General features: G+C 45.8%; 1 protein-coding gene across 2 annotated transcripts; it reads left to right on the top strand.

Moving 5' to 3' along the window:
• Positions 1–201: 201 nt before the first annotated feature.
• LOC121842427 (testican-3-like) lies at positions 202–19,145 on the top strand. 2 transcript variants are annotated; one of them, XM_042312418.1, is made up of 5 exons: positions 202–340; positions 470–589; positions 15,453–15,492; positions 18,610–18,703; positions 19,004–19,145. In XM_042312418.1, exons 1-5 carry the CDS (start codon positions 308–310, stop codon positions 19,122–19,124), a joined length of 408 nt encoding a protein of 135 aa, XP_042168352.1. In that variant the 5' UTR covers positions 202–307; the 3' UTR covers positions 19,125–19,145. The 2 variants fall into 2 exon arrangements, with proteins under 2 accessions (XP_042168352.1, XP_042168351.1); XM_042312417.1 differs by having other exon boundaries at positions 203–340; positions 18,598–18,703.
• Positions 19,146–19,150: the final 5 nt, after the last annotated feature.

Genomic DNA, 19,150 nt, shown 5'->3' with positions numbered 1-19,150 from the left:
GCATGTAATGGCTCTAATGTGTGTTATGGAGAGGAAATCACACAAACACCGGCATGTGTGAGAGATATGGAGCCTGGTAAACATGGTTGATTTCTTATCGATAGGAAGCAGTCTGTATCGGACCGATACCGTCTCTCTCTCTCTCGGTCTCGGTGTCTCCATCTATCAGCACAGGAAAAATAGCGGAGGAGGAGGCGTGCGGGTGTGAGCGGCGCGCATCCGTGAAACGGCGTTCAGCGGAGAGAGAGGGAGAGAGAGCGCATTTATTCCGCATACGACAGAGAGCAGACAGACAGAGCGGCTAGCTATGCGACAGCAGCAACGACATACTAACGACAAGGTAATGAAATGTCACCCACGGTTGGATTTTCACCGTATCGTCTTAGATGGGTCGTAGGCTAGTTGTTTTTTTTTTATCAGGCCGCTGTTATAACAGATTGTGCTGCTTGTGTGTGTGTGTGTTCCGCAGATGTTGAGTTTCGCTGTACTGTGTGTGTGTGCCGTCGCCGGTGAAGTGTCCGCGCGCTCTACCAGCTGGAATTTCCTGGATGACAAGTCGTTAACAGCACGATGGGACAAATTTCGGGATGTAAGTTATCTCTCTACCTATCGCTCTACCTATATATCTACCTATATCTCTACCTATCTCTCTACCTATGTCTACCTATCTCTCTACCTATCTCTCTACCTATCTCTCTACCTATCTAGCCTCTCCTCTTCCTCTCCTCTGTCCGTCCCTGTTGTGATCACGCGCCTCTCGTTTTCTCCTTATCTCCTTATGTCCGTGGCGTGCGCATCACGGGGCTATGATGAACTGAAGCCTGTTCCATGTGTCGCCTCTCAGTCCGCACATTAGACGGTACAATAGGAGGACGTGACGTGTGAAGCAGAGAGTAGATGTCTTGTTTTTATTATAATAATAATACAAGTATTAATGTCTTTAATATCACCTTCTTTTAATATACATGATTGTAGTAATCTGCTAGTGTGTGTCAGGGCATTGCATGATGGGGAGGAGGAGAGGAAGAGAGAGGGGGGGGTGCGGTTCCATTATCTTGTGTTGTTAGACAGCAACCATTACACTGACTTGTTTACATCAGGCCTGTTACAATTAAGTGGAAGAGAACACACACACACACGCACACACACACACACACACACACACACACACACACACCTCTCTCCCCATTCTCTCTCCTTCTCACCCCTCCTCACTCTCTCTCTCTCTCTCTCTCTCTCTCTCTCTCTCTCTCTCTCTCTCTCTCTCTCTCTCTCTCTCTCTCTCTCTCTCTCTCTCTCTCTCTCTCTCTCTCTCTCTCTGCTCTCCTCTCCTCTCTCTCTCTCTCTCCTCTCTCTCTCTCTCTCTCTCTCTCTCTCTCTCTCTCTCTCTCTCTCTCTCCTCTCTCTCTCTCTCTCTCTCTCTCTCTCTCTCTCTCTCTCTCTCTCTCTCTCTCTCTCTCTCTCTCTCTCTCTCTCTCTCTCTCTCTCTCTCTCTCTCTCTCTCTCTCTCTCTCTCTCTCTCTCTCTCTCTCCCCTCTCTCTCTCTCTCTCTCTCTCTCTCTCTCTCTCTCTCTCTCTCCTCTCTCTCTCTCTCTCTCTCTCTCTCTCTCTCCTGCTCTCCCCTCCTCTCTCTCTCTCTCTCTCTCTCTCTCTCTCTCTCTCTCTCTCTCTCCTCTCTCTCTCTCTCTCTCTCTCTCTCTCTCTCTCTCTCTCTCTCTCTCTCTCTCTCTCCTCTCTCTCTCTCTCTCTCTCTCTTCTCTCTCTCTCTCTCTCTCTCTCTCTCTGCTCTCCCCTCCTCTCTCTCTCTCGTTCTATCTCTATCTCTGTTAAATGCTGAAGACACATTTCAGTTGAGTGCATTCCTGTCTCATACACTCCAACTAAACATATCTGCGCAGCTCAGGTGGACCATGTGACACAGCTGAGAACCAATTATAGAGCAGGGTTTGGTTTATGCAAATAAGATGCAGGGATGAGGGGTGAGTGTGTGTGTGTGTGTGTGCAAAAACCTAAGAAATTAATTGAGAAATCTATTCAACCAAAAACATAGAGACCCAGAAAACCTGAGTCTACGCCTTCACTATGGTGAATCACTAAAACAATACAGAAATACACTACGGAAAAGAAGGAACAGCACGTCGGAAATCAGCTCAATGTAATTGAATTCAATGTAATTGAAGAATCCGTAGACTCCAACCACTTCTGGGAAAATTGGAAAACACTAAACAAACAAGGACACGAAGAATGATCTATCTGAAATGGAGATGTATGGGTAAACCACTTCTCCAATATTTTTGGCTCTATAACAAAGAATAAAGAGCAAAAACATATACATGATCAAATACAGATCTTAGAATCAACTATTAAAGACTACCAGAACCCACTGGATTCTCCAATTACATTGAATGAGTTACAGGACAAAATAAAACCCCTCCAACCCAAAAAGGCCTGTGGTGTTGATGGTATCCTCAATGAAATGATCAAATATACAGACAACAAATTCCAATTGGCTAAACTTAAACTCTTTAACATCATCCTTAGCTCTGGCATCTTCCCCAATATTTTGGAACCAAGGACTGATCACCCCAATCCACAAAAGTGGAGACAAATTTGACCCCAATAACTACCGTGGGATATGCGTCAACAGCAACCTTGGGAAAATCCTCAGCATTATCATTAACAGCAGACTCATACATTTCCTCAGTGAAAATAATGTACTGAGAAATTTTTTACCAAATTACCGTACAGACCATGTATTCACCCTGCACACCCTAATTGACAACCAAACAAACCAAAACAAAGGCAAAGTCCACAAACAACAAGAGTGCTTTTAAAATTGGCAAAACACACACATTTCTTTCAACAGGGTCGTGGGGTGAGACAGGGATGCAGCTTAAGCCCCACCCTCTTCAACATATATATCAACATATATATCAACGAATTAGCGAGGGCACGAGAACAGTCTGCAGCACCCTACTAGAATCTGAAGTCAAATGTAAACTTTAAAATTCCACCTAGACACCGTTGCCCTAGAGCACACAAAAAACTATACATACCTCGGCCTAAACATCAACTAGGTAACTTCCACAAAGCTGTGAACGATCTCAAGAAGGGCCATCAAAAGGAACATAAAATTTGACATACCAATTAGGATCTGGCTAAAAATACTTGAATCAGTTATAGAACCCATTGTGGTTGTGAGGTCTGGGGTCACCAACCAAGACTTCACTAAATGGGACAAACACCATATTGAGACTCTGCATGCAGAATTCTGCAAAAAAAACCTCTGTGTAAAACGTGTACAACGTAGAACACCAAATAATGCAGAGCAGAATGAGGCCGATACCCGCTAATGATCAAAATCCAGAAAAGAGCCGTCAAATTCTACAACCACCTAAAAGGAAGTGATTCCCAAACCTTCCATAACAAAGCCATCACCTACAGAGAGATGAACCAAGAGAGTCCCCAAAGCAAGCTGGTCCTGGGGCTCTGTTCACAAACACAAACAGACCCCACAGAGCCCCAGGACAGCAGCACAATTAGACCCAACCAAATCATGAGAAAACAAAAAGAGAATTACTTGACACATTGGAAAGAATGAACAAAAAAAACAGAGCAAACTAGAATGCTATTTGTCCCTACACAGAGAGTACACAGTGGCAGAATACCTGACCACTGTGACTGGCCCAAACTTAAGGAAAGCTTTGACTATGTACAGACTCTATGAGCATAGCCTTGCTATTGAGAAAGGCCGCCATAGGCAGACATGGCTCTCAAGAGAAGACAGGCTATGTGCTCACTGCCCACAAAATGAGGTGGAAACTGAGCTGCACTTCCTAACCTCCTGTCCAATGTATGACCATATTAGAGACATATAGTTCCCTCAGATTACACAGACACACAAAGACATTAGAAAACAAATCCAATCTTGATAAAAAACTCCCATATCTACTGGGTGAAACTCCACAGTGTGACATCACAGCAGCAAGATTTGTAACCTGTTGCCACAAGAAAAGGGCAACCAGTGAAGAACAAACACCATTGTAAATACAACAATTTTTTATTTATTTTCCATTTTTTACTTTAACCATTTGCACATCATTACAACACTATATATTTTGGAACTTTTGTGAGTGTAATGTTTACTGTTCATTTTTATTGTTTATTTCACTTTTGTTTATTTTCTACTCCACTTGCTTTGGCAATGTTAACATATGTTTCCCATGCCAATAAAGCCTCTTGAATTGAATTTGAATTGAGTGAGAGAGATGGATGGAGAGAAAGAGGGAGAGATAGTGAGAGAGAGATACAGAGAGATGGAGGGAGAGAGAGAGAGAGATAAATGGAGGGAGAGAGATAAATGGAGGGAGAGGGAGAGAGAGAGATGGATGGAGGGAGAGGGAGAGAGAGAGAGTTGGATGGAGAGAGAGAGATGGAGGGAGAGATATATATACAGAGAGAGAGAGAGACAGAGAGAGAGAAAGATAGAGAGGGGTATTTGGTATTTTCTTAGAATCCCCATTAGCTGTTGCAGCTACTATTCCAAAACAAGGACAGAACTACATAGATCTTTTTATCGTTGTATAAAACATATCAATACATACACACAAAATATATCGGTCAAATAGGGCTGTTTTCTTAAACCAAGTTCGCTGTTCATTTAAGGAGGAGAGAGAGAGATACAGAGAGAGAGATAGAGAGAGAGTGAGAGAGCGAGAGAGACAGAGAGAGAATGGAGAGCAAGATATATATATATATATATATATATATATATAGAGAGAGAGAAAGAATAGAGAGAGAGAGATTAAGAAAGGAGGGAGATTTTATACTTGGACACCATTAGTGTTATTGGAGTTTGTGTCAAATAAAATAAAATGTTATTGTTTGTGTACACATCATTTCAGATGTTATTGTGGATGTAGAGAAATGCTCCAACAGTGAAATGCTTGTATTCCTAGCTCCAACAGTGCAGTTGTATCAAACAATTCACAACAATACACACAAATCCCCCCCACAAAAAAAGGAATTAAGAAATATCAGTATGAGCAATATCAGAAACTGGAATATAAATATATATAAATGAATATGTATAATATAAATATATATAATATAAATATATATATACTATAAATATATATAACATGAATATATATCATATAAATATATATAATATTAATATGGTTGGTCTCAATGGTTCATCTGTAGAAGTTTGTGAGGGTTTTAGGTGCTAATCCAAATTTCTTCAGAGTCCTGAGGTTGAAGAGGTCTTCACCAAACTGTCTGTGTGGATGGAGTCCTAAGGTCTTCACCAAACTGTCTGTGTGGATGGAGTCCTAAGGTCTTCACCAAACTGTCTGTGTGGATGGAGTCCTAAGGTCTTCACCAAGCTGTCTGTGTGGATGGAGTCCTAAGGTCTTCACCAAACTGTCTGTGTGGATGGAGTCCTAAGGTCTTCACCAAACTGTCTGTGTGGATGGAGTCCTAAGGTCTTCACCAAACTGTCTGTGTGGATGGAGTCCTAAGGTCTTCACCAAACTGTCTGTGTGGATGGAGTCCTAAGGTCTTCACCAAACTGTCTGTGTGGATGGAGTCCTAAGGTCTTCACCAAACTGTCTGTGTGGATGGAGTCCTAAGGTCTTCACCAAACTGTCTGTGTGGATGGAGTCCTAAGGTCTTCACCAAACTGTCTGTGTGGATGGAGTCCTAAGGTCTTCACCAAACTGTCTGTGTGGATGGAGTCCTAAGGTCTTCACCAAACTGTCTGTGTGGATGGAGTCCTAAGGTCTTCACCAAACTGTCTGTGTGGATGGACCATTACAGGTTGTCAGTGATGTGCACACTGAGGAACTTGACTTTTTTCACCCTCTCCACGGCGTCCCCATCGATGTGGATGGGAGGGTGTTCTCGCTGCTGTTTCCTGATGTCCATGACCAACTCCTTCGTTTCGTTGATGTTGAGGGAGAGGTTATTTTCCTGACACCACTCCACCAGGGCCCACAACTCATCCCTGTAGGCTGTCTCGTCATCTTGTTGTTGTTGGCAATCAGGCCTACCACTGTTGTGTCATCTGCAAACTTGATGATTGAGTTGGAGGCGTGCATGACCACACAGTCATGGGTGAACAGGGAGTACAGGAGAGGACTGAGCACACACTGGAGGTGTTGTTGCCTACAGTACCTTCACCACCTGGGGGTGGCCCGTCAGGAAGTCCAAGACCCAGAGTCCTGAGATTGGTGATTCGTTTTGAAGGCTGAACTGTGGTCGCTAAACAACACTCTTACATAGGTATTCCTCTTATTCCTCTTGTCCAGATGGGCAGATCGTCTGTGGATCCGTTCGGACGGTATGCACATTTTAGTGGGTCTAGGGTGTCGGATAAGGTGGAGGTGATATGATCCTTAACTAGTTTCTCAAAGCACTTCACGATGACAGAAGTGAGTGTTACGGGCCGATAGTAATTTAGCTCAGTTACCTTTGCTTTCTTAGGTACAGGAACAATAGCGGACATCTTGAAACAAGTGGAGACAGCAGACTGGGACAGGGAGAGATTGAAAATGTCCATAAACACACTACAGCCAGCTTGTCTGCTCATGCTCTGAGAACACGGCTCGGAATATCTCTGGGCTGGTAGCCTTGCAAGGGTTAACACTCACAAATGTCTTACTCCCGTTGGCTACGGAGAAGGAGAGCTTACAGTTGTCGTGGCCCGCGTCGGTGGCGCTGTGTTTTCCTTGAAGAAAGGTGTTTAGCTTCTCCGGTCTGCGACGTGTCTGGTTTTCCCTTTAAAGTCCACTAGAGTCCCTGACGTCTCGTGTCTGAGCCGTTAGACCGTTTGAACTGTTTGATTGCTTTACATAGCTGGACTCTTTTTTTATTTTATTTTATTTAACTAGGCAAGTCAGGTTGTGATACAGCCTGGAATCGAACCAGGGTCTGTAGTGATACCTCTAGCACTGAGATGCAATGCCTTAGACCGCTGCGCCACTCATCTATGTATCCCAGTCAACTTGCCGTGGTTAAATGTGGTGCTTCCGCAGTTTTTTGGTTTGGTTTCTAATCATCACAGTAGAAATAACATCCTCTATCCACTTCCTGATGAACTTAGTCACAGAATCAGTGTTTCTACGTCAATGCTAATCTCAGAAGGCATACCGGAACACATTCCAGTCCTTGTGATCAAAAACAATCTTGAAGAATAAATTCCATTTGATCAGACCAACTTTAAACAATGTTCCTGTTTTAAGTTTCTGCCTATAGGAAGGGAGGAGCAGAATAGAGGCGTGATCTGATTTGTCGAATGGAGGGTGGGGGAGGGCCTTGTTGCCGTTCCGGAAGGGGGAGTAGCAGAATAGAGGTGTGATCTGATTTGTCGAATGGAGGGTGGGGAGGGCCTTGTTGCCGTTCCGGAAGGGGGAGTAGCAGAATAGAGGCGTGATCTGATTTGTCGAATGGAGGGTGGGGGAGGGCCTTGTCGCCGTTCCGGAAGGGGGAGGAGCAAGAGTTCTCGATGGGTGACAAGGGACGTGTCGATAAAACTTGGTTTCCTCAGATTCACAAAATCAATTATTCATTTATCATTTAATGTATTATTTTTTATCAATGATTTATTAATGTTCCCAGCTACAATACATGCAGTTTCCAGTTTGCACAAAATCCAGCGTAGTTCCTTGTGAGTCTCAGTGTCGGCTTGGGTGGGAAAGAAGGAGGGAGGAAGGGAGAGAGAGATGGAGAGACACCATTAGTGTTATTGGAGTGTATGTGTGTGCGTTGCTGTGTTTGTGTGTGTGTGTGTGTTTGCGACTGTTCCTCTTCTCTGTTGTCGGAGTCTTGGAGCTGCCCCTGGGATGAATGGAGCTGCCAGGACATGTCCTGAATGTGTGTCTGTGTGCTTACTGTGCTTGTGTGTGCGTGTTCCATTAAGGAGTGAGTCCTCAGCCGCTGGCCTGGTCAGAGAGAGTGAGAGGCTCGACCCCCATAATGTGCACTGCTCTCTTTATTCTGTCCCCATCCTGTCTCTGCCGTTCTAGGGTGATTGGTCTATAAATACTCCACAGAGTTGCTTTGCCGGACTGGGTTTATTCTGTATGCTTGGCTGGACAGGGTTTATTCTGTCTGCTGGCTGGACTGGGTTTATTCTGTCTGCTGGCTGGACTGGGTTCATTCTGTCTGCTTGGCTGGACAGGGTTTATTCTGTCTGCTTGGCTGGACTGGGTTCATTCTGTCTGCTTGGCTGGACTGGGTTTATTCTGTCTGCTTGGCTGGACTGGGTTCATTCTGTCTGCTTGGCTGGACTGGGTTTATTCTGTCTGCTGGTTGGACAGGGTTTATCCTGTCTGCTTGGCTGGACTGGGTTCATTCTGTCTGCTTGGCTGGACTGGGTTTATTCTGTCTGCTTGGCTGGACTGGGTTTATTCTGTCTGCTTGGCTGGACTGGGTTCATTCTGTCTGCTTGGCTGGACTGGGTTTATTCTGTCTGCTGGCTGGACAGGGTTTATTCTGTCTGCTTGGCTGGACTGGGTTCATTCTGTCTGCTTGGCTGGACTGGGTTCATTCTGTCTGCTTGGCTGGACTGGGTTTATTCTGTCTGCTTGGCTGGACTGGGTTCCTTCTGTCTGCTTGGCCGGACTGGGTTTATTCTGTCTGCTTGGCTGGACTGGGTTTATTCTGTCTGCTTGGCTGGACTGGGTTTATTCTGTCTGCTTGGCTGGACAGGGTTTATTCTGCCTGCTTGGCTGGACAGGGTTTATTCTGTCTGCTTGGCTGGACAGGGTTTATTTTGTCTGCTGGCCGGACTGGGTTTTTTCTGTCTGCTGGCCGGACTGGGTTTATTCTGTCTGCTGGCCGGACTGGGTTCATTCTGCCTGCTGGCCGGACTGGGTTTATTCTGTCTGCTGGCCGGACTGGGTTTATTCAGTCTGCTGGCCGGACTGGGTTCATTCTGCCTGCTGGCCGGACTGGGTTTATTCTGTCTGCTGGCCGGACTGGGTTCATTCTGTCTGCTGGCCGGACTGGGTTTATTTTGTCTGCTGGCCGGACTGGGTTTTTTCTGTCTGCTGGCCGGACTGGGTTTATTCTGTCTGCTGGCCGGACTGGGTTCATTCTGCCTGCTGGCCGGACTGGGTTCATTCTGTCTGCTGGCCGGACTGGGTTTATTCAGTCTGCTGGCCGGACTGGGTTCATTCTGCCTGCTGGCCGGACTGGGTTTATTCTGTCTGCTGGCCGGACTGGGTTCATTTTGTCTGCTGGCCGGACTGGGTTTATTCTGTCTGCTGGCCGGACTGGGTTCATTCTGCCTGCTGGCCGGACTGGGTTTATTCTGTCTGCTGGCCGGACTGGGTTCATTCTGTCTGCTGGCCGGTCTGGGTTTATTCTGTCTGCTGGCTGGACTGGGTTTATTCTGTCTGCTGGCCGGACTGGGTTCATTCTGCCTGCTGGCCGGACTGGGTTTATTCTGTCTGCTGGCCGGACTGGGTTCATTCTGTCTGCTGGCCAGACTGGGTTTATTCTGTCTGCTGGCCGGACTGGGTTCATTCTGCCTGCTGGCCGGACTGGGTTTATTCTGTCTGCTGGCCGGACTGGGTTTATTCAGTCTGCTGGCCGGACTGGGTTTATTCAGTCTGCTGGCCGGACTGGGTTTATTCAGTCTGCTGGCCGGACTGGGTTTATTCTGTCTGCTGGCCGGACTGGGTTTATTTTGTCTGCTGGCCGGACTGGGTTCATTCTGCCTGCTGGCCGGACTGGGTTTATTCTGTCTGCTGGCCGGACTGGGTTTATTCTGCCTGCTGGCCGGACTGGGTTTATTCAGTCTGCTGGCCGGACTGGGTTCATTCTGCCTGCTTGGCTCTATAAAGAACCAGCATGTGTTATATTAATTGTTCTAAAACCTTTGATTGATTGATTGATTGATTGGCCTAATACTAAATTTGTCTTGCAAACTACATCATAGATACTTATAGACACCATATACCACAGGACAAACAACACTTAGAGACGACACATATCATAGGACAGGACACGGTTGGACGTACTGCCAAATTCTCTAAAACGACGTTGGAGGCGGCTTATGGTAGAGATATTAACATTAAATGAACTGGCAACAGCTCTGGTGGACATTCCTGCAGTCAGGATGGCAATTGCACGCTCCCTCAAAACTAAAGACATCTGTGACATTGTGTTGTATGACAAAACTGCACATTTTAGAGTGGCCTTTTAATGTACACAGCACAAGGTGCACCTGTGTAATGAGAGAGACAGACAGACAGACAGGCAGGCAGGCAGGCAGGCAGACAGACAGACAGACAGACAGACAGACAGACAGACAGACAGACAGACAGACAGACAGACAGACAGACAGACAGACAGACAGACAGACAGACAGACAGACAGACAGACAGAGATCTACTATGGAGGACAGGAGGGACACAAAGGAAATTAGATGAGAGAGGGATCTACTGTGAAGGACAGGAGGGACACATTTGAAATGAGAGGGAGAGAATAGAGAGACAGAGAAAGACAGAGAGTAGGGAAGGTGAACAGATTGTCAGGTGGTTTAAATCCTGATTTAGCCTCTTAGCTGATGACAGTTAATCTCTGACCCTCACTAAGTAAGGCCAGGCTACTGACCACACTGACCGCTGAGACACGCACACACCTGCATGTCTCTACAGGCATGTTCTGTGTATCTCTGAAAGCATATTTTATTAACAGTTAACTATTAGAGTGGTTTGTCCTCGGGACAGACTATTGTGATGGGGGAGGGAGGGAGGGAGGGAGAGAGAGACTATTGTGAGGGAGAGAGAGAGAGAGAGAGAGAGAGAGAGAGGGGGATGGAGAGGAGAGGAGAGAGGGAGAGAGAGGGAGAGAGAGAGAGGGAGAGAGAGGGAGGGAGAGAGAGAGGGAGAGAGAGAGAGAGAGGAGAGAGAGAGAGAGAGAGAGAGAGAGAGAGAGAGAGAGAGGGGAGAGAGAGAGGGGAGAGAGAGGGAGAGAGAGAGAGATTGAGAGGGGGATGGAGAGAGAGAGAGAGAGAGAGAGAGAGAGAGAGAGAGAGAGAGGGAGAGAGAGAGAGGGAGAGAGAGGGAGGGGGAGGAGGGAGAGAGAGAGAGAGAGAGAGAGAGAGAGAGAGAGAGAGAGAAGGGGATGGAGAGGAGAGAGAGAGAGAGAGAGAGAGGGGGAGAGACTAGGGCTGAGAGTCCTGTCTCCTGAGGAGAGAGAGAGAGAGAGGGCTGTCCTGAGAGAGGTAGAGGGGAGAGAGAGGAGGGAGAGGAGGGGAGAGGGCTGTCTAGATGTCCTGTCTCCTGAGGTAGAGGGACCAGGAGAGAGAGAGGAGGTCCCCTGAGGTAGGGAGAGAGAGGGGAGAGATGTCCTGTCTCCTGGAGGTAGCATTGTGACTAGGGCTGTCTAGATGTCCTGTCCCTGATGGTAGCAGGGTGACCAGGGCTGTCTAGATGTCCTGTCCCCTGATGGTAGCAGGGTGAACAGGGCTGTCTAGATGTCCTGTCCCCTGATGGTAGCAGGGTGACCAGGGCTGTGGAGGTCATGACAGGGCTGTCTAGATGTCCTGTCTCCTGATGGTAGCAGGGTGAACAGGGCTGTCTAGATGTCCTGTCTCCTGATGGTAGCAGGGTGACCAGGGCTGTCTAGGACCTGTCTCCTGATGGTAGCAGGGTGACCAGGGCTGTCTAGATGTCCTGTCTCCTGATGGTAGCAGGGTGAACAGGGCTGTCTAGATGTCCTGTCTCCTGATGGTAGCAGGGTGACAAGGGCTGTCTAGATGTCCTGTCTCCTGATGGTAGCAGGGTGACCAGGGCTGTGGAGGTCAAGCCATGTTGTCAGCCAGTTATTGTCTCCTCAGAAGACGGTTTATTATTGTGTGAAGAAGATGAATGAAACGGATATATGTTTTATTCCACAGCGAGTGTCCACATATGAAGTGGCTATGTGGAACGTTTAAAATGATTCCTTGAAACGGGTCCTATGTGCTTTAGAGTTATTTAACATCTTTAGATGGTACAAACCTTAGAATATCTTAGAAATCAAAACGTTTAAGAGAGGCACGCTGCGAGTACAGGATATTGGAGATTGGAGAAAGTGGAGAAAAAAACAACTATTGTGCTGTTCCTTGCCTCAGGCTGCACACCCTGTTCTCTCATCAGGTGATCATAGTTTCACCCCTCAGACTATTCTCAACGTCATCTGGTCTTTAATGTGTAAACATCAATTTAGAATGTCCCATTATGAAATGGGCAGGAACAGGTGCAAACAGATGTATGTACTGGAATAGAGAGTGGAGGCCACTTGTCCACTGGTTTGGTTTCACCTCAGATGTATGTACTGGAATAGAGAGTGGAGGCCACTTGTCCACTGGTTTGGTTTCACCTCATGCAGGGTAGACTACTCTGGCTACTGGGATAGACTGGTTACTGGGGTAGACTACTCTGGCTACTGGGGTAGACTGGCTACTGGGGTAGACTACTCTGGCTACTGGGGTAGACTGGTTACTGGGGTAGACTAGTCTACTGCTGTCTCATATCTCTAACTGTCCTGTCTGATATCTCTAACTGTCCTGTCTGATATCTCTAACTGTCCTGTCTGATATCTCTAACTGTCCTGTCTGATATCTCTAACTGTCCTGTCTGATATCTCTAACTGTCCTGTCTGATATCTGTAACTGTCCTGTCTGATATCTCTAACTGTCCTGTCTGATATCTGTAACTGTCCTGTCTGATATCTCTAACTATTCTGTCTGATATCTCTAACTGTCCTGTCTGATATCTCTAACTGTCCTGTCTGATATCTCTAACTGTCCTGTCTGATATCTCTAACTGTCCTGTCTGATATCTCTAACTGTCCTGTCTGATATCTCTAACTGTCCTGTCTGATATCTCTAACTATTCTGTCTGATATCTCTAACTGTCTACTGTCTGATATCTCTAACTGTTCTGTCTGATATCTCTAACTGTCCTGTCTGATATCTCTAACTGTCCTGTCTGATATTTCTAACTGTCCTGTCTGATATCTCTAACTGTCCTGTCTGATATCTCTAACTGTCCTGTCTGATATCTCTAACTAACTGTCTACTGCTGTCTGATATCTCTAACTGTTTGGGTCTGATATTTCTAACTGTCCTGTCTGATATTTCTAACTGTCCTGTCTGATATCTCTAACTGTCTGTCTGATATCTCTAACTGTCTGTCTGATATCTCTAACTGTCCTGTCTGATATCTCTAACTGTCCTGTCTGATATCTCTAATTAATCTGTCTACTGCTGTCTGATATCTCTAACTGTCCTGTCTGATATCTCTAACTGTCCTGTCTGATATCTCTAATTAATCTGTCTACTGCTGTCTGATATCTCTAACTGTCCTGTCTGATATCTCTAACTGTCCTGTCTGATATCTCTAACTGTCTGACTAATATCTTTATCTGTTCTGTCTGATATCTCTAACTGTTCTGTCTGATATCTCTAACTGTCCTGTCTACTATCTCTATCTCTGAATCTCTACTGTCCTGTCTGATATCTCTATCTGTCTGTCTACTGTCTGATATCTCTAACTGGTTCTGTCTAACTGTCTGATATCTCTAACTGTCCTGTCTGATATCTCTAACTGTCCTGTCTGATATCTCTAACTGTCCTGTCTGATATCTCTAACTGTCCTGTCTGATATCTCTAACTGTCCTGTCTGATATCTCTAACTATCCTGTCTGATATCTCTAACTGTCCTGTCTGATATCTCTAACTGTCCTGTCTGATATCTCTAACTGTCCTGTCTGATATCTCTAACTGTCCTGTCTGATATCTCTAACTGTCCTGTCTGATATCTCTAACTGTCTGTCTGATATCTCTAACTGTCCTGTCTGATATCTCTAACTGTCCTGTCTGATATCTCTAACTGTCTGATATCTCTAACTGTCCTGTCTGATATCTCTAACTGTCCTGTCTGATATCTCTATCTGTCCTGTCTGATATCTCTAACTGTCTGTCTGATATCTCTAACTGTCCTGTCTGATATCTCTAACTGTCCTGTCTGATATCTCTAACTGTCTGATATCTGTCTGATATCTCTAACTGTTCTGTCTACTGTCTGATATCTCTAACTGTCCTGTCTGATATCTCTAACTGTCCTGTCTGATATCTCTAACTGTCCTGTCTGATATCTCTAACTGTCCTGTCTGATATCTCTAACTGTCCTGTCTGATATCTCTAACTGTCCTGTCTGATATCTCTAACTGTCCTGTCTGATATCTCTAACTGTCCTGTCTGATATCTCTAACTGTCCTGTCTGATATCTCTAACTGTCTCTAACTGTGTCTGATATCTCTAACTGTCCTGTCTGATATCTCTAACTGTCCTGTCTGATATCTCTAACTGTCCTGTCTGATATCTCTAACTGTCCTGTCTGATATCTCTAACTGTCCTGTCTGATATCTCTAACTGTCTGATATCTCTAACTGTCTGTCTGATATCTCTAACTGTCTGTCTGATATCTCTAACTGTTCCTGTCTGATATCTCTAACTGTCCTGTCTGATATCTCTAACTGTCCTGTCTGATATCTCTAACTGTCCTGTCTGATATCTCTAACTGTCCTGTCTGATATCTCTAACTGTCCTGTCTGATATCTAACTAACTGTCCTGTCTGATATCTCTAACTGTCCTGTCTGATATCTCTAACTGTCCTGTCTGATATCTCTAACTGTCCTGTCTGATATCTCTAACTGTCCTGTCTGATATCTCTAACTGTCCTGTCTGATATCTCTAACTGTCCTGTCTGATATCTCTAACTGTCTGTATCTCTAACTGATATCTCTAACTGTCCTGTCTGATATCTCTAACTGTCCTGTCTGATATCTCTAACTGTCCTGTCTGATATCTCTAACTGTCCTGTCTGATATCTCTAACTGTCCTGTCTGATATCTCTAACTAACTTCTGTCTGATATCTCTAACTGTCCTGTCTGATATCTCTAACTGTCCTGTCTGATATCTCTAACTGTCCTGTCTGATATCTCTAACTGTCCTGTCTGATATCTCTAACTGTTCTGTCTGATATCTCTAACTGTCCTGTCTGATATCTCTAACTGTCCTGTCTGATATCTCTATCTGTTCTGTCTGATATCTCTAACTGTCCTGTCTGATATCTCTAACTGTCCTGTCTGATATCTCTAACTGTCCTGTCTGATATCTCTAACTGTTCTGTCTGATATCTCTAACTGTCCTGTCTGATATCTCTAACTGTCCTGTCTGATATTTCTATCTGTTCTGTCTACTGCTGTCTGACCGCTAGGAAGTGGAGGTTGGTAACATCTACACACTATTCTCTCTATTTACTGTGTGTGTGTGTGTGTGTGTGTGTGTGTGTGTGTGTGTGTGTGTGTGTGTGTGTGTGTGTGTGTGTGTGTGTGTGTGTGTGTGTGTGTGTGTGTAATGTTAATCATCCTGATGGTTGTGTGTTTCAGGAGCCAGGTACATGGAATCCTGGGAAAGCGTTTGATCAAGGTGGGACTTCATCAGAATAAAGAAGGAAGCTACAATTTAAACACACACACACACACACACACACACACACACAGTGTGCAGTGTGGTGGAGGATAGAGAGAGGTTATTTATTGAAGAGGATTACAGTAAGACATTACATGGGGTGGCAGGTAGCCTAGTGGTTAGAGTGTAGAGGAGGTAGGTAGCCTAGTGGTTAGAGGAGGCAGGTAGTCTAGTGGTTAGAGTGTAGAGGAGGCAGGTAGTCTAGTGGTTAGAGGAGGTAGGTAGTCTAGTGGTTAGAGTGTAGAGGAGGTAGGTAGTCTAGTGGTTAGAGGAGGCAGGTAGCCTAGTGGTTAGAGTGTAGAGGAGGCAGGTAGCCTAGTGGTTAGAGGAGGTAGGTAATCTAGTGGTTAGAGTGTAGAGGAGGCAGGTAGTCTAGTGGTTAGAGGAGGCAGGTAGTCTAGTGGTTAGAGTGTAGAGGAGGCAGGTAGCCTAGTGGTTAGAGGAGGCAGGTAGACTAGTGGTTAGAGTGTAGAGGAGGCAGGTAGCCTAGTGGTTAGAGTGTAGAGGAGGCAGGTAGACTAGTGGTTAGAGTGTAGAGGAGGTAGGTAGACTAGTGGTTAGAGTGTAGAGGAGGCAGGTAGACTAGTGGTTAGAGTGTAGAGGAGGCAGGTAGTCTAGTGGTTAGAGTGTAGAGGAGGCAGGTAGTCTAGTGGTTAGAGTGTAGAGGAGGCAGGTAGTCTAGTGGTTAGAGGAGGTAGGTAATCTAGTGGTTAGAGTGTAGAGGAGGTAGGTAGTCTAGTGGTTAGAGGAGGTAGGTAGCCTAGTGGTTAGAGTGTAGAGGAGGCAGGTAGCCTAGTGGTTAGAGGAGGTAGGTAATCTAGTGGTTAGAGTGTAGAGGAGGTAGGTAATCTAGTGGTTAGAGTGTAGAGGAGGTAGGTGGACTAGTGGTTAGAGTGTAGAGGAGGCAGGTAGTCTAGTGGTTAGAGAGAGGCAGGTAGCCTAGTGGTTAGAGTGTAGAGGAGGCAGATAGCCTAGTGGTTAGAGTGTAGAGTAGGCAGGTAGACTAGTGGTTAGAGTGTAGAGGAGGCAGGGTAGTCTAGTGGTTAGAGTGTAGAGGAGGCAGGTAGCCTAGTGGTTAGAGTGTAGAGGAGGCAGGTAGCCTAGTGGTTAGAGTGTAGAGGAGGCAGGTAGCCTAGTGGTTAGAGTGTAGAGGGGGCAGGTAACCTTGTGGTTAGAGTGTAGAGGAGGCAGGTAGCCTAGTGGTTAGAGGGGGCAGGTAACCTAGTGGTTAGAGTGTAGAGGTGGCAGGTAGTCTAGTGGTTAGAGTGTAGAGGTGGCAGGTAACCTTGTGGTTAGAGTGTAGAGGAGGTAGGTAACCTAGTGGTTAGAGTGTAGAGGAGGCAGGTAGACTAGTGGTTAGAGGAGGTAGGTAATCTAGTGGTTAGAGTGTAGAGGAGGTAGGTAACCTAGTGGTTAGAGTGTAGAGGAGGCAGGTAGTCTAGTGGTTAGAGTGTAGAGGAGGCAGGTAGCCTAGTGGTTAGAGGAGGTAGGTAGCCTAGTGGTTAGAGTGTAGGGGCGGCAGGTAGCCTAGTGGTTAGAGTGTAGAGGAGGTAGGTAACCTAGTGGTTAGAGTGTATAGGAGGTAGGTAGCCTAGTGGTCAGAGGAGGCAGGTAGTCTAGTGGTTAGAGTGTAGAGGAGGCAGGTAGTCTAGTGGTTCAAATCAAATCAAATCAAATTTATTTATATAGCCCTTCGTACATCAGCTGATATCTCAAAGTGCTGTACAGAAACCCAGCCTAAAACCCCAAACAGCAAGCAATGCAGGTGTAGAAGCACGGTGGCTAGGAAAAACTCCCTAGAAAGGCCAAAACCTAGGAAGAAACCTAGAGAGGAACCAGGCTATGTGGGGTGGCCAGTCCTCTTCTGGCTGTGGGGTGGAGATTATAACAGAACATGGCCAAGATGTTCAAATGTTCATAAATGAACAGCATGGTCGAATAATGGTAAGGCAGAACAGTTGAAACTGGAGCAGCAGCACAGTCAGGTGGGAGTTGAAACTGGGCAGCAGCATGGCCAGGTGGACTGGGGACAGCAGGTAGTCATCATGTCAGGTAGTCCTGGAGCTCAGGTCCTAGGGCTGGTCCTCCGAGAGAGAGAAAGAAAGAGAGAAGGAGAGTGGTTAGAGAACGCACACTTAGATTCACACAGGACACCGAATAGGACAGGAGAAGTAGCCAGATATAACAAACTGACCCCAGCCCCCCGACACATAAACTACTGCAGCATAAATACTGGAGGCTGAGACAGGAGGGGTCAGGAGACACTGTGGCCCCATCCGAGGTCACCCCCGGAGAGGGCCAAACAGGAAGGATATAACCTACCCACTTTGAAAGCACAGCCCCCACACCACTGGTTAGAGTGTAGAGGAGGTAGGTAGCCTAGTGGTCAGAGGAGGCAGGTAACCACTATAGTAAGCCATTACACCAGAGGTCACTGCTCTGAACAGCTGAACCAGGATCAGTTTATAACTGGGTTCAGGTTAAAGTTGAAAACGTTGATCCTATGGACAACTACAGTTTAAACTGAACTGGGGTCAGGTTGATCCTATGGACAACAACACCTATAGTAGATATACACATCCTTTTTGAATTTTTTAAAACATAATACCATTTTTCCATTACATTTTTCTCTGCTGTGTTCATAAGTCTTTTTCACACACTGTATATAGTATACTACTAGTATACTACTGTATATAGACTTTTCTACTGTGTTATTGACTGTATGTTTGTTTACTCCATGTGTAACTCTGTGTTGTTGTTTACTCCATGTGTAACTCTGTGTTGTTGTTTACTCCATGTGTAACTCTGTGTTGTTGTTTACTCCATGTGTAACTCTGTGTTGTTGTTTACTCCATGTGTAACTCTGTGTTGTTGTTTACTCCATGTGTAACTCTGTGTTGTTGTTTACTCCATGTGTAACTCTGTGTTGTTGTTTACTCCATGTGTAACTCTGTGTTGTTGTTTGTGTCACACTGCTTTGCTTTATCTTGGTCTGGGTCGTCAACTGGCCGACCGGGTTAAATTAAGGTGAAATACTAAATAAATATATGTGTGTGTGTGTAGGTCTGAACCCAGATAACCCCTGTCGGAAGGTCAAGTGTAGCCGTCACAAAGTGTGTGTTGCAGACGACGACCAGACTGCTGCTTGTGTTAGCCAGCGGAGGGTCAGGTAGTTACCACACACACACACACACACACACACACACACACACACACACACACACACACACACACACACACACACACACACACACACACACACACACACTCAGTCACCCACTCACTCTCACTCACTCACTCACTCACTCACTCACTCACTCACTCACTCACTCACTCACTCACTCACTCACTCACTCACTCACACTCACTCACACACTCACTCACTGTGTTCTAGTGGTTCTGTTTCTGGACTCTGGTTCAGCTGTGACTGGACACCAGGTCCATAATTGGATGTTGTGTGTGTTTATAGTGTGAAGGAACCGGGTCTGTCTCTGAGTCCAGGGTCCAAATGCAGACGCTGTCCAGTGGTCCTTCCCTCTCCTGTGTGTGGTACTGACGGACACAGCTACTCAACCAAGGTGCCACACTAACACACAATACACAGACATAAAGACAC

The sequence above is a fragment of the Oncorhynchus tshawytscha genome, unplaced genomic scaffold (genome assembly GCF_018296145.1).
Source record: "Oncorhynchus tshawytscha isolate Ot180627B unplaced genomic scaffold, Otsh_v2.0 Un_contig_11655_pilon_pilon, whole genome shotgun sequence".
Lineage (NCBI taxonomy): Eukaryota > Metazoa > Chordata > Actinopteri > Salmoniformes > Salmonidae > Oncorhynchus > Oncorhynchus tshawytscha.
Note: the sequence above shows the minus strand (reverse complement) of the source record. Positions and strands in the feature narration are given on the sequence as shown.

Coding starts and splice junctions, on each gene's coding strand:
- LOC121842427 (XM_042312417.1), top strand. CDS start 308: ATGCGACAGCAGCAACGACATACTAACGACAAG. Junction 341..469: donor AACGACATACTAACGACAAG/GTAATGAAATGT, acceptor TGTGTTCCGCAG/ATGTTGAGTTTCGCTGTACT. Junction 15,493..18,597: donor TGGGAAAGCGTTTGATCAAG/GTGGGACTTCAT, acceptor GTGTGTGTGTAG/GTCTGAACCCAGATAACCCC.